The following is a 12,963-nucleotide window of genomic DNA, read 5'->3' as shown; positions in this document are numbered from 1 at the left end:
TATTCTATGTGCCACTAGGAACAAGTAGGTTTGAAGATAAAACAATGGGACCTTTTTCTGTGTGACACCTATTAAAAGTTTTCATGTTATTTGTTTTGACTACCAATCATTGTTAATGCCATGCTAACCAGAAAAGGAACGGATGGTGGGTGAATGTATTTTTTTATTAATGTGGTTAGCATTTTACATTTAACACTTTTCTTTGTTCAAAAAAAAGTATATGATTCTATTACTTCTATTGTTACTGATATTTGTTTGTGCAGATATATTTTATAAGTGCTTGGTGAAAGATTTAACATTTGTGTCAAAGGTAAGATAAACATGAAACACACTTTCACTATGCTTGTTCCCATACATTATTGTAAGTGCTGGGACACCTGTATATACAATATGCATTGCATTTACAGTGCCTTCAGAAAGTATTGGTTCCCCTTGACTTATTCCACATTTTGTTACAGCTTGAACTCAGATTTTTGTTTCTCACTCATCAACACACAATACCCTATAATGACAAAGTGGAAGTGTTTGCAAATTAAATACAAAAATAATTTACATAAGTCCTCACACCTGTGAGTCAGTACTTTGTAGAAGCACGTTTGGCGATTAAAGCTGTGAGCTTTCCACACCTGCAACATTTGCCCTTTTTATTATTTTCAAAATTCATCAAGCTATGAAATTGGTTGTTGATCATTGCTAAACAACCATTTTAAGGTCTTGCCGTAGATTTAAGTCAAAACTGTGACTCGGACACTCATTGGTAAGCAGCTCCAGTGTATATTTGGCCTTGTATTTTAGGTTATTGTCCTGCTGAAATATAAATATATTTCCCAGTGTCTGGTGGAAAGCAGACTGAACCAGGTTTTCGCCTGTGCTTAGCTTCATTCTGTTTTTTTTTTATCCTGAAAAATGTCCCAGTCAAAGATTACAAGCATACCCATAACATAATGCAGCCACCACTATGCTTGAAAATATGGAGTGGTACTCAGTTACAGTTGAAGTCAGAAGTTACACCGAAGCCATATACATTTCAACTCAGTTTTTCACAATTCCTGACATTTAATCCTAGTAAAAAGTCCCTGTCTTAGGTCAGCTAGGATCACCACTTTATTTTAAGAATGTGAAATGTCAGAATAATAGTAGAGAGAGTGATTTATTTCAGCTTTTATCTATTTCATCACTTACCCAGTGGGTCAGAAGTTTACATACACTCAATTAGTATTCAGTAGCATTGCCTTTAAATTGTTTAACTTTGGTCAAACATTTTGGGTAGACTTCCACAAGCTTCTCACAATAAGTTGGGTGAATTTTGGCCCATTCCTCCTGACATAGTTGGTGTAACTGAGTCAGGTCTGTAGGCCTCATTGCTCGCACACGCTTTTTCAGTGCTGCCCACATTGAGGTCAGGGCTTTTGGGTGGCCACTCCAATACCTTGACTTTGTTGTCCTTAAGCCATTTTGCTACAATTTTGGAAGTATGCTTGGGGTCATTGTTAATTTGGAAGAGCCATTTGTGACCAATCTTTAACTTCCTGACTTATGTCTTGAGATGTTGCTTCAATATATCCACAATTTTCCTTCCTCGTGATGCCATCTGTTTAGTAAAGTGCACCAGTCCATCCTGCAGCAAAGCACCCCCACAATATGATGCTGCCACCCCTGTGCTTCACGGTTGGGATGGTGTTCTTCGGCTTGCAAGCGTCTCCCTTTTTCCTCCAAACATAATGATGGTCATTATGGCCAAACAGTTCTATTTTTGTTTCATCAGACCAGAGGACATTTCTCATTTTCTCTTTGTCCCCATGTGCAGTTGCAAACCGTAGTCTGGCTTTTTTATGGCTGTTTTGGAGCAGTGGCTTCTTCCTTGCTGACCGGTCTTTCAGGTTATGTCGATATAGGACTCGTTTTTAATGTGGATATAGATACTTTTGTACCTGTTTCCTCCAGCATCGTCACAAGGTCCTTTGCTGCTGTTCCGGGATTGATTTGTACTTTTCGCACCAAAGTACGTTCATCTCTAGGAGACCGAACACGTCTCCTTCCTGAGCGGTAGGGCAGCTGTGTGTTCCCATGGTGTTTATTATTGCGTACTATTATTTGTACAGATGAACGTGGTACCTTCAGGCTTTTGGAAATTGCTCCCAAGAATGAACCAGACTTGTGGTCTACAACTTTTTTTCTGAGGTCTTGGCTGATTTCTTTTGATTTTCCCATGATGTCAAGCAAAGAGGCCCTGAGTTTGAAGGTAGGCCTTGAAATACATCCACAGGTACACCTCCAATTGATTCAAATTATGTCAATTAGCCTATCAGAAGCTTCGAAAGCCATGAGATTTTCTGGAATTTTCCAAGCTCTTAAAAGGCACAGTCAACTTAGTGTATGTAAACTTCTGACCCACTATAATTGTGATACAGTGAAATAATCTGCCTGTAAACAATTGTTGGAAAGCTTACTTGTGTCATGCACAAAGTAGATGTCCTAACCGACTTGCCAAAACTAGTTTGTTTACAAGAAATGTGTGGAGTAGTTGAAAAACAAGTTTTAATGACTCCAGCCTAAGTGTATGTAAACTTCCAACTTCAACTGTATGTGTTGTATTGGATTTTCCCCAAACATAACACTTTGTTTCCTTGACGAAAAGTGTGTTTTGCCACATAAAAAAAAAAAAAAATCTTCCTTTCAGGCAACTGAGTTAGGAATAACGCCTGTATCTTTAGTGACTGGGTGTATTGATGCACCATTCAAAGTGGAATTAGTAACTTCACCATGCTCAAAGGAATATTAAATGTCAGCTTTTTTTTTTTTTTACCCATCTACCAATCGGTGCCCTTCTTTGCGAGGCATTGGAAAACCTCCCTGGTCTTTGTGGTTGAATCTGTGGATGAAATTCACTGATCAACTGAGGGAACTTACAGATAATTGTACATGTGGGGTACAGAGATGAGACATAAAAATAACATGTTAAACACTATTATTGCACACAGTGAGTCCATGCAACTTATATGACTTGTTAAGCAAATGTTTAGTCCTGGACTTCTTTAGGCTTGCCACAACAAAGGAGTTGACTACTTATTGACTCAAGACGTTTCAGCTTCATTTAAAAAAATTCATTTGTTAAAATTTCAAAAAACATGATTCCACTTTGACATTATGGAGTACCAGTGACAAATCTACATTTCTTTTTTTTGTATTCGGGCTGTAACGCAATACAATGTGGTAAAAGTAAAGGGGTGTGAATACTTTCTGAAGGCAATGTATGTACACTTTATATACAAACGTATGTGGAAACTCCTAACTTGTGGATTTCAGCTATTTCAGCCACACCTGTTGCTGACAGGTGTATAAAATCGAGCACAGTCATGCAATCTCCATAGACAAATATTGGCAGTAGATTGGCCTTACTGAAGAGTTCAGTGACTTTCAACGTCGTACCGTCATAGGATGCCACCTTTCCAGCAAGTCAGTTCGTCAAAGATCTGCGCTGCTAGACCTGCCCCAGTCAACTGTAAGTGCTGTTATTGTGAAGTGGAAACATCTAGGATCAACAACAGCTCAGCCACACAAGCTCACAGAATGGGGTCCACCGTTCTGTGTCCTCGGTTGCAACACTCACTACAGAGTTCCAAACTGCCCATGGAAGAAACGTCAGCACAAGAACTGTTCGTCGGGAGCTTCATGAAATTGGTTTCCATGGTCCAGCAGCCACACCCAAGTCTAAGATCACCATGTGTTGGCTGGAGTGTTGTAAAGCTTGCCGCCATTGGAACGCCAACTATGTCCATACAGATGGTTTGTCAAGATCAGTGGCGAAGAACTTAAACGGGCCTGCACAGTGCCCTGACCTCAACTCCATAGAACACATTTGCGATGAATTGCCCAACATCTTGTGGCTGTGGAAGCAAGTCCCTGCAGCAATGTTCCAACATCTAGTGGAAAGCCTTCCCAGAAGAGTGGAGGATGTTCATAGCAGCAAAGGGGGGACCAACTCCATATTAATGCCCTTGATTTTAGAATGAGACGTTCAACGAGCAGGTGTCCACAAAATGCTGGTCATGTAGTGTACCTCTGTCTCAAAAAGCTGTCACAGCTTTGGAAAATCTTATGTAATATGACATCATTAAAAAAGGGAAAAACATTCACAGAACGTTACAAAATACAGTTACATTTTATACTCCTTTGGCAATGCAGTAGTATATTCTACAGATCTTTTGTAAAAGGGGTGGTACTAATGCACATTCTGAGAGTTTAAGGAGTTTCTTTTGTAATTATTGTCATGCACATGACACTTGCTTTGGAAGTCACTAGGAAATCTACAACTTTTGATTTTATTATAAAGATATGCTCTGTGAGCAAAAAAGTGAATTTCCCAAAATCTAATTTTATCAAGCACTAGCATACACTACACCCTGCTGAATCAATGAACTAATGCTGGCTCTTTCATCACTTGATTAACTATATCAGAGCTCATCCTTGAATTTCTGCGTTGCATGCGAGTAGTCATTAGCTACATTTTGAACAAACTTATCAACAGCTGTTAACATGACACCTAATTTAGTTAGGAAATGGCTGGGTAATTAATGGTTAATAGGCAATATCTCATTAGGCTAACACTGATGACAGAGTCAAATATACTTTGGGGATCATGTTATATTTCATCTGCAGGAATTATGACTTGTACAAATTAACCCTGGTAATTATTGCTATGTGATATTCCTTTGTCAAAAGCCCTGTTTGCATTTCTCACCAGAAAGTGGCAGGCTTTACAGAAGCTGAATAGCTTTGTTCAAACAATATTGTCTTAACATTTCAAACAAAGCAGATTAGAGTATGTACAGTATGTTCTGTTAAACAGCAACGGTTCTTAAGAATTGGAGCTCTCAGTAGCCACCGCGTTTCCTGTCCAAAGGAGGCATGTAGTAGGTCTTGAAAGCAGAGCGGTAGGACTCATCCCTTGGCTGTTGGGAAAAGAGACAAAGGTTATTAACAGAAATATGAACAACACATGGGTGAGTCCTGATACTGTATGCATCAAGGGTCTCAGAGTAGGAGTGTTGAGCTAGGATAAGTGTTGCCTTTTAGATCATAATGCATAAAATTACAAGGACGGGGGGGGACCTGATCCTAGATCAGCACTTCTTCTGAGACGCTTGACACTTACAGCCTCAGATGTTCTGACATTAGGGTGGTCTTCCATTAGCTCTGCCTTAGCTCACTGGTCACCATAGCAACACCCACCCGTAGCACATGCTCCAGCAGGTATATTTCACTGGTCATCCCCAAAGCCAACACCTCGTTTGGCTGCCTTTCCTTCCAGTTCTCTGCTGCCAATGACTGGAACGAATTGCAAAAATCACTGAAGTTGGAGATGTATCTCCCTCACTAACTTTAAGCGTCAGCTATCAGAGCAGCTTACCAATAGCTGCAGCTGTACACAGCCCATCTGTAAATAGCCCATCCAACTATCTACCTACCTACCTACCTCATCCCCATTTTTGTTTTTCTGCTCTTTTGCACACCAGTATTTCTACTTGCACATATCACTTCAGTGTAAATTGCTAAATTGTAATTACTTCGCCACTATTGGCCTATTTATTGCCTTACCTCCTTACTTCATTTGCAAACACTGTATACAGATTTTTCTATTGTGCTATTGACTGTACGTTTGTTTATCCCATGTGTAACTCTGTTGTTTTTGTTGCACTGCTTTGCTTTATCTTGGCCAGGTCACAGTTGTAAATGAGAACTTGTTCTCAACTGGCCTACCTGGTTAAATAAAGACAAAAGAAAAAATAAATAATCTGTGGTCACCAACCTTTTGAGTACACTTTGTGTCAAAGTGCAAGCTGAGATCTACTGTTCAGATTTTTTTTTAAACAAAAAAAACATAAGCCTATGCAACATTAACCTATTAAAAACAGTACTGTAGCAATGAGGTTTGTGCTATATGCCCAAAACATGATCAACTCATATTTGCTTTGCTTGACTTGCCAATGAATGCATTGTTCTTCTCAGACTATTGAAAAAAAACATTTAATTTGATGTAGTTTATATGATCACACCGGAAATCGATCAGTTGTTGTATTACTTGTGAGGCACAGCTGAGTGAGCATACATTTAAGTACTTAGCTTCTTTAACTTTTACTGGGCTGAAGGAGCCTGCATCTGATGGTCAGTCTCAGCAGAGGGAGAGGGCAGCAGACTGAGGGTCCGCCTCTCAACGGCCCTCTGCTCTCCCTTTCCTCCGCTGACACTGACTAAAAAGGGACACTGTCTTCCAGCTGATGGCGAAACTCAAATCGCACTGCATTATTTCTACCTCATGCACAAATTCGTGTTGTTACTCCTATGACCAGAGAAAGTGAAATATTCCTCAATATAAAAAAGACCCAAGCTTATTGATACACTTTCCTACTCATTCATTGCCACTGCAGTGCTGGTTGTAGCATGAGTGGAAGTAGGGAGAACGCACATGTTATGGCTTTATAGAAAGTATTGACAGTAGAGGTTGACAGATTAGGATTTTTCAATACCGATACTGACTATTGGAGGACCAAAAAAAGCCGATGCCTATTAATCGGACGATTTATAAAAAATTGATATTTTTATTTATGACAATTACAACAATACTGAATGAACACTTATTTTAACTTAATATAATACATCCATAAAATCAATTTAGCCTCAAATAAATTATGAAACATGTTCAATTTGGTTTAAATAATGCAAAACCAAAGTGTTGGAGAAGAAAGTAAAAGTGCAATATGTGCCATGTAAGAAAGCTAACGTTTAAGTTCCTTGCTCAGAACATGAGAACATATGAACGCTGGTGGTTCCTTTTAACATGAGTCTTCAATATTCCCAGGTAAGAAGTTTTAGGTTGTAGTTAATATAGGAACTATAGGACTATTTCTCTCTATACCATTTGTATTCCATATACCTTTGACTATTGGATGTTCTTATAGGCACTTTAGTATTGGCAGTGTAACAGTATAGCTTCCGTCCCTCTCCTCGCTCCTACCTGGGCTCGAACCAGGAACACAACAACAGCCACCCTCGATGCAGCGTTACCCATGCAGAGCAAGGGGAACAACTACTCCAAGTCTCAGAGCGAGTGACGTTTGAAACGCTATTTGCGCGCACCCCGCTAACTAACTAGGCATTTCACATTGGTTACACCAGCCTAATCTCGGGAGTTGATAGGCTTGAAGTCATAAAGAGCGCAATGCTTGAAGCACAGCGAAGAGCTGCTGTCAAAAAGCACAAATGTTTATTCTTTCAGTGAAATACAGAACCGTTCTGTATTTTATCTAACGGATGGCATCCCTCAGTCTAAATATTGCTGTTACATTGTACAACCTTCAATGTTATGTCATAATTATGTACAATTCTGGCAAATGAATTACAGCCTTTGTTAGGAATAAATGGACATCACACAGTTCGCAATGAGCCATGCGGCCCAAACTGCTGCATATACCCTAACTTCTTGCACGGAATGCAAGAGAAGTGACAATTTCCCTAGTTATAAGAAATTCATGTTAGCAGGCAATATTAACTAAATATGCAGGTTTAAAAACATATACTTGTGTATTGATTTTAAAGAAAGCCATTGATGTTTATGGTTAGGTACATGGTGCAAATGCGCTTGTTAAATCATCACCCGTTTGTCAAAGTAGGCTGTGATTCAATGAGAAATTAACAGGCACCGTATGGATTATATGCAACACAGGACACACCAGATAACTACACATGGTTGATGATATTACTAGTTTAACTAGTGATTATGTTAAGCTTGATTGTGGTTAGAGCATTGGACTAGTAACCGAAAGGTTGCAAGTTCAAATCCCCGAGCTGACAAGGTACAAAATCTGTCGTTCTGCCCTTGAGCAGGCAGTTAACCCACTGTTCCTAGGCCGTCATTGAAAATAAGAATTTGTTCTTAACTGACTTGCCTAGTAAAATAAAGGTAAAATAAAAATAAAATAAAAAATAAGTTTAATGCTAGCTAGCAACTTACCTTGGCTTCTTGCTGCCCTCATGTAACAGGTAGTCAGCCTGCCACGCAGGCTCCTCGTGGAGTGCAATGTAGGGCAGGTGGTTAGAGCATTGGACTAGTAAACGGAAGGTTGCAAAAACGAATCCCCGAGCTGACAAGGTAAAAATCTGTCGTTCTGCCCCTGAACAAGGCAGTTAACCCACCGTTCCTAGGCCGTCATTGAAAATAAAAATGTGTTCTTACTTGACTTGCCTAGTTAAATAAAGGTGTAAAAAATAAAATAAAAAAATATTCGGCAAATCGGTGTCCAAAAATACCGATTACGATTGTTATGAAAACTTGAAATCGGCCCTAATTAATCAGCCATTACGATTAATTGGTCGACCTCTAGTTGACAGTGTGGAGTAAAAACAAACATGAACTCACTCATAAAAACAGCAACTCTGCTGTAGTCGTTGAAGTCTCTCTCTAGTCATGGTTTTAAAAGTTTAGAAATCTCACAGTATCAATTTTGCTGTAGCTTTCATTTTTTTTGTAATTTAGCAGACGATCTTATCCAGAGCGACTTACAGTAGTGAGTGCATACATTTGGATACTTTTTCCCCCCATACTGGTCCGCTATGGGAATTGAACCCACAACCCCAGCATTGCAAGCGTCATGCTCTACCAACTGAGCCACACAGGAATTTCTTTTATGCCTTCTACATTACTGCAGACATGGTAATCTGAGCCATCTGATTGGCCAGCGGTGGGCATATAGTGCTCCCCCCGGGAAGGTAGGATTTGTACCCTCTGACAAATAAAATGGGAACACGTTATCCACCCGGCGCACAGGACAGCTGAATCGGGTGCACATACCACCAAAAACGCAAAACTAATTCAAAAAATAGGAACGTAAGGTTTATCGACTTAGAAGGCCTTGGAGATCGACCAGTCAATAGCGATCGACCGTTTGGAGACCACTGCTTTATAAGATGTGCAATAAAGTAATGTCCATACAGGACTTTTGTCGTAGAGAGTAGCCTTAGGGATGTCTTAAAATAGGAAGTAGCCGTAGGGATGTTGTAAAATGGAGTGTGTTTACCGTAGCCAACCGCAAGTGGCACTTTTTTGACGTGATGACTGGAAGGGGGGACCCACGGTGAGTGATGGTAAGAGCTGGCACTGTGGTAACAGGGTAGGTGATCTGGGGTGCAGGCACTACCACATTGAGCTTTGGTAATTCCACTGGATAATGTTGGATGTTGCGTCTGATCCGAGGCTCGGCAACATGCTTTATGTTGTGCTGCAAAACAAAATAATATTAGGCCATCATGAGAGACTAACCACATCATAGCAGGGCAAAGTGCATCGCAATGCTACTTTTGGTACTATTTCCAGTATGTAGCCTACTATTACATGTCATCCTAATCTTTATAATGGGGTTTTCATTACTCATAATATGATGTAGGGTCAACCTTTTGGACCTATTTTTAAGCAACGTGGCCATCTCTTACATGCCTCCTGCCCTGTCTGGCCATGCGCCACATGTGATCCACAGAGTTGGGGGTCCCACTGCTCTGTCCTCCCTCTACAGTCCCAATGGCCATGTGCAGACTATCAGCTCTCCTCTCTGCCAGCCTGAGACAAGGACCAAAGAGGACAGGAGGGAAGATAGCATTTACCAAATGAAATAATGTATCATACACACTACAATTTTAAGGCACAGTACAGTATGTCTGGATTTTCTATCCAGTTCAGTGTGTGCTTACCGTAGCTCTCTAAAATAGGCGTGCTGTAGCGCCGCTCGTGAGCCAATGCGTTCCTCTGGGTCGTAGGCCAGCATCTGGTAGAGCAATGACAGACTGGGCGCAGAACAGTTTGGGATGAGCCGAGAGATCCCACTGCCCTTCCGTGGAGGGAAGTCAAAACTAATCGCCCTAGACCTGTCAACAATAATGTACAACAATGTCACTAAGGACAATTGTTTCCATTGAACATCCTGTGAAGGTATTGGTCTCCATTACATGAGAAACATATATAATGCAGCCAAAGTAAGAAACGTACTGCCTGAATTTTTGAAGAAGACTGCTGTCAGGTGTACCCAAAACATCATGGATCTTTGTCACCTGATCCAACTCGTTGGTACCCGGAAACAGAGGGCTGAGACTGAAATATAAAAACATGATCATCTGTGATGCCATCAAGGCTACTTACACAACAGTATGTGTTCATGAATGTCTGACTTTGACCATAGAGGAATACATATCACTAAGGCTATAACCTAATTATAATACTACATCCTATTTAGTCGGCTTTTTGGGTATGCAAGGATGGAAAGTACATAAGCAGTATGTAGTTTGAGAATTTGGTCACAGCCAATGACGAGAGGTACCTGATGATCTCGTAGAAAACACATCCTACACTCCACATGTCCATCTTGTGTGAGTAATAGCCATCTGTGAGGAGGCACTCTGGGGCTCTGTACCAGCGGGTGGAGATGTACTCTGTGTAGGGGGGCTTGGAGTGCAAACTCCTGCACGAGCCAAAGTCTCCTAGTTTGAGCACATCATGCTATGGAAGCAACCAACCAAATCATGGGCAACATATGGTAAATAATGTAACAGTTCTTATTTACAAATTAGCAGGCAAGGTTTTCAGCATCATTTTTACTTACTTTGATTAGAATGTTCTCTGGCTTAACATCACGGTGGAAGATGCCATTGCTGTACGAAGGTAACAAAAGAGTAAAACGGTTTACTTTTAGGGGAAGCAAAACAATTACCCTTAACCCCCCTGTAAGAAATGTAAACTAAAAAAATAATTATTTCATAGACAAGCTCCCATCCATATTTCATTCTTACCTATGCATGTGATCGAGTGACTTGCAAAGTTGATACATGTAGTGTCTGATTTTACTTTCTGGCAAAGGTTGTTGCCTCCCTGCAAGTGAGACAAGTTAGCAATACACAAGATAACAGAATTGGAAAAAGTCTTTGATGTACTGTAGTTACAGTTATGGTAAAGGTTTCATGTCATTCACAGTAGCAGTTCCCTGTGTGTCTGACCTCGTATGTACTCATAGATGTTCATCTCCATCAGCTCACATACCAAGGACAGGGTCCCTGATTCTTTGTCACTAACACATTGAATGAATCAGACAAAATGATCATGTTATAATTCAGTTCAGGCTTCACACATACAATGAAAACGACTGTGACAAACATTGTACTCACAATATCAATTCATGCAGCTGAATGATGTTGGGGTGAGGGTTCAGTTTCTTCATGGCCTGGACTTCTCGTAGGTTGTTGGCCTGTTCCAGGCTGAGCAACAAAAACAAAACATGTTTATTATGTGTAACTTTATCTTTCTATTGTAGAGAACATGTCTCATGACTCATTTTCAAAGATGTAGGCGTAAAAAATTATTGCCACAAAACTTCAAGCCACATTGTCCCTCGCTGACCTCACTTGGTCAGGGTATGTTGAAACCAATATACACATCAATGGTTGACACCCAGTAGGATAGGTAGGGGTGTCATGCTGCTGCTGCTGGCTTTCGAGGCAAGGGTCCACGTACAAAGAGGATGCCATGCACCTGAAGGCAAGCAGCAGGCAGAAAGAACCATTATATACTTATGGGCAACGCTCATGATAATTACCTGCTGAGTGACTGCTTCATCGTTTTACAAGCATAATATTTCCCATCTTTCAGGCTTTGAGCCTTCACCACTTCTGAAAATGTCCCTTCTCCAATTTTCTTGATTATCTTGTAATCTGCATAAGAACATAGGAGTTGAGAAAAAAACATGCAGCTATCTACAGTAGCTGTATCTAGCAAACGCTAGCGTACTGTACTAGTTTGCTAACGTTAGTAGCTAGCTAGCTCGTTAGTACAGGCAAACAATTCGATCAACTTTACTATCCATTTTTCAAAGTGTACACTGCATATAAGTAAATGATCCATAACGTTACTATCTAGTCCTATATTTAAATAACACATTGCGATATTTTCATGACACATTGTTGTCAAAGATTTGTATAACTAATCTCATTGTTCTATTTGTGGTGTTGTGGCATGTATTTCAGCTAACTAACTCCAAGATTGAAAGGCTTGGGGGAAAATACGCCTTTCTGTTCTCTAACCTAGGCTAATGAAGGCATTTCTAATCTCTACTACGAGCTGGCCATGTTGGCTGGGCCGTCACCTTGGTAACCAGGCACGCTTCACCCTCAACTCTGACCTAAAAGGTGGATGATTTGAAACAAGAAACTTGTCTCGTACAGTGGCTGGCTATCTATTTCTGACATTGGACTCACACTCAATGATGTATGTACACTTTTACTGTTATGGACGTCCAAATGCCTGTATTCTGCAAATAGTATAACAATTGTGTTTTTGCTCTATTACAAAAGGTCTGCACCCATCAGTCGCTCAAGCAGAGAGATGGAGCCAGATGCAACATAGCTTACCCAAAAAATGCACAAATGAACCAAACATATATTTCCCAGTACGTGGAGCATGTTCATGTAAACATGTTGTTCGTTTGAATGCCATTTTGCGAAGTCTTGATCTCACCTTTTTTCCAAAGAAGCTTGCTTAAAATGAGCTCAGATCTATTTCGATTGTACGACGTTGTATTGTTATATATGTCCATGAAGCTTTTCCAGTCGATACTATGCGTTTTGTTTGCTTTGCGAATGCATGCTCTATTTTTCACACCAACAAGCCAATTTGTGTAATACATAATTATACGATAGCTGACGAAGAGAACGCATTTAGTACAACAATGCCCAAAATCTACCGTTAATTTGTATCTTGAAACACTCCCAAGTAAGCAGCGAGTGACCATCACCTGGCATCAACCAACAAAATTCATCATTGCGTAATGTAAATCATTTTCGTCCAATGTCCGCGCATGCACGTGCACAAGTGTGTGTTTGTGTGCGAGAGTCCACGCTTGCGTGGTATTTTTGATTCAAACAGGATTC

The 12,963-nt window shown here is 40.3% G+C and overlaps 1 protein-coding gene across 1 annotated transcript; it reads right to left on the bottom strand.

Annotated features, from left to right (window-relative positions):
- Nucleotides 1-4,626: 4,626 nt before the first annotated feature.
- Nucleotides 4,627-12,918, bottom strand: LOC109903813 (MAPK/MAK/MRK overlapping kinase). Its single transcript, XM_020500788.2, has 12 exons — nucleotides 12,551-12,918; nucleotides 11,634-11,748; nucleotides 11,206-11,295; nucleotides 11,038-11,108; nucleotides 10,834-10,912; nucleotides 10,647-10,695; nucleotides 10,365-10,543; nucleotides 10,037-10,138; nucleotides 9,742-9,915; nucleotides 9,487-9,610; nucleotides 9,075-9,275; nucleotides 4,627-4,952 (listed from the first exon to the last, which is right to left on the bottom strand). Exons 1-12 carry the CDS (start codon nucleotides 12,822-12,824, stop codon nucleotides 4,875-4,877), a joined length of 1,536 nt encoding a protein of 511 aa, XP_020356377.1. The 5' UTR covers nucleotides 12,825-12,918; the 3' UTR covers nucleotides 4,627-4,874.
- Nucleotides 12,919-12,963: the final 45 nt, after the last annotated feature.

This window comes from Oncorhynchus kisutch, linkage group LG14, assembly GCF_002021735.2.
Source record: "Oncorhynchus kisutch isolate 150728-3 linkage group LG14, Okis_V2, whole genome shotgun sequence".
Classification (NCBI taxonomy): domain Eukaryota; kingdom Metazoa; phylum Chordata; class Actinopteri; order Salmoniformes; family Salmonidae; genus Oncorhynchus; species Oncorhynchus kisutch.
The sequence above is the reverse complement of the archived record's forward strand: the minus strand, read 5'-3'. Positions and strand labels throughout refer to the sequence as shown.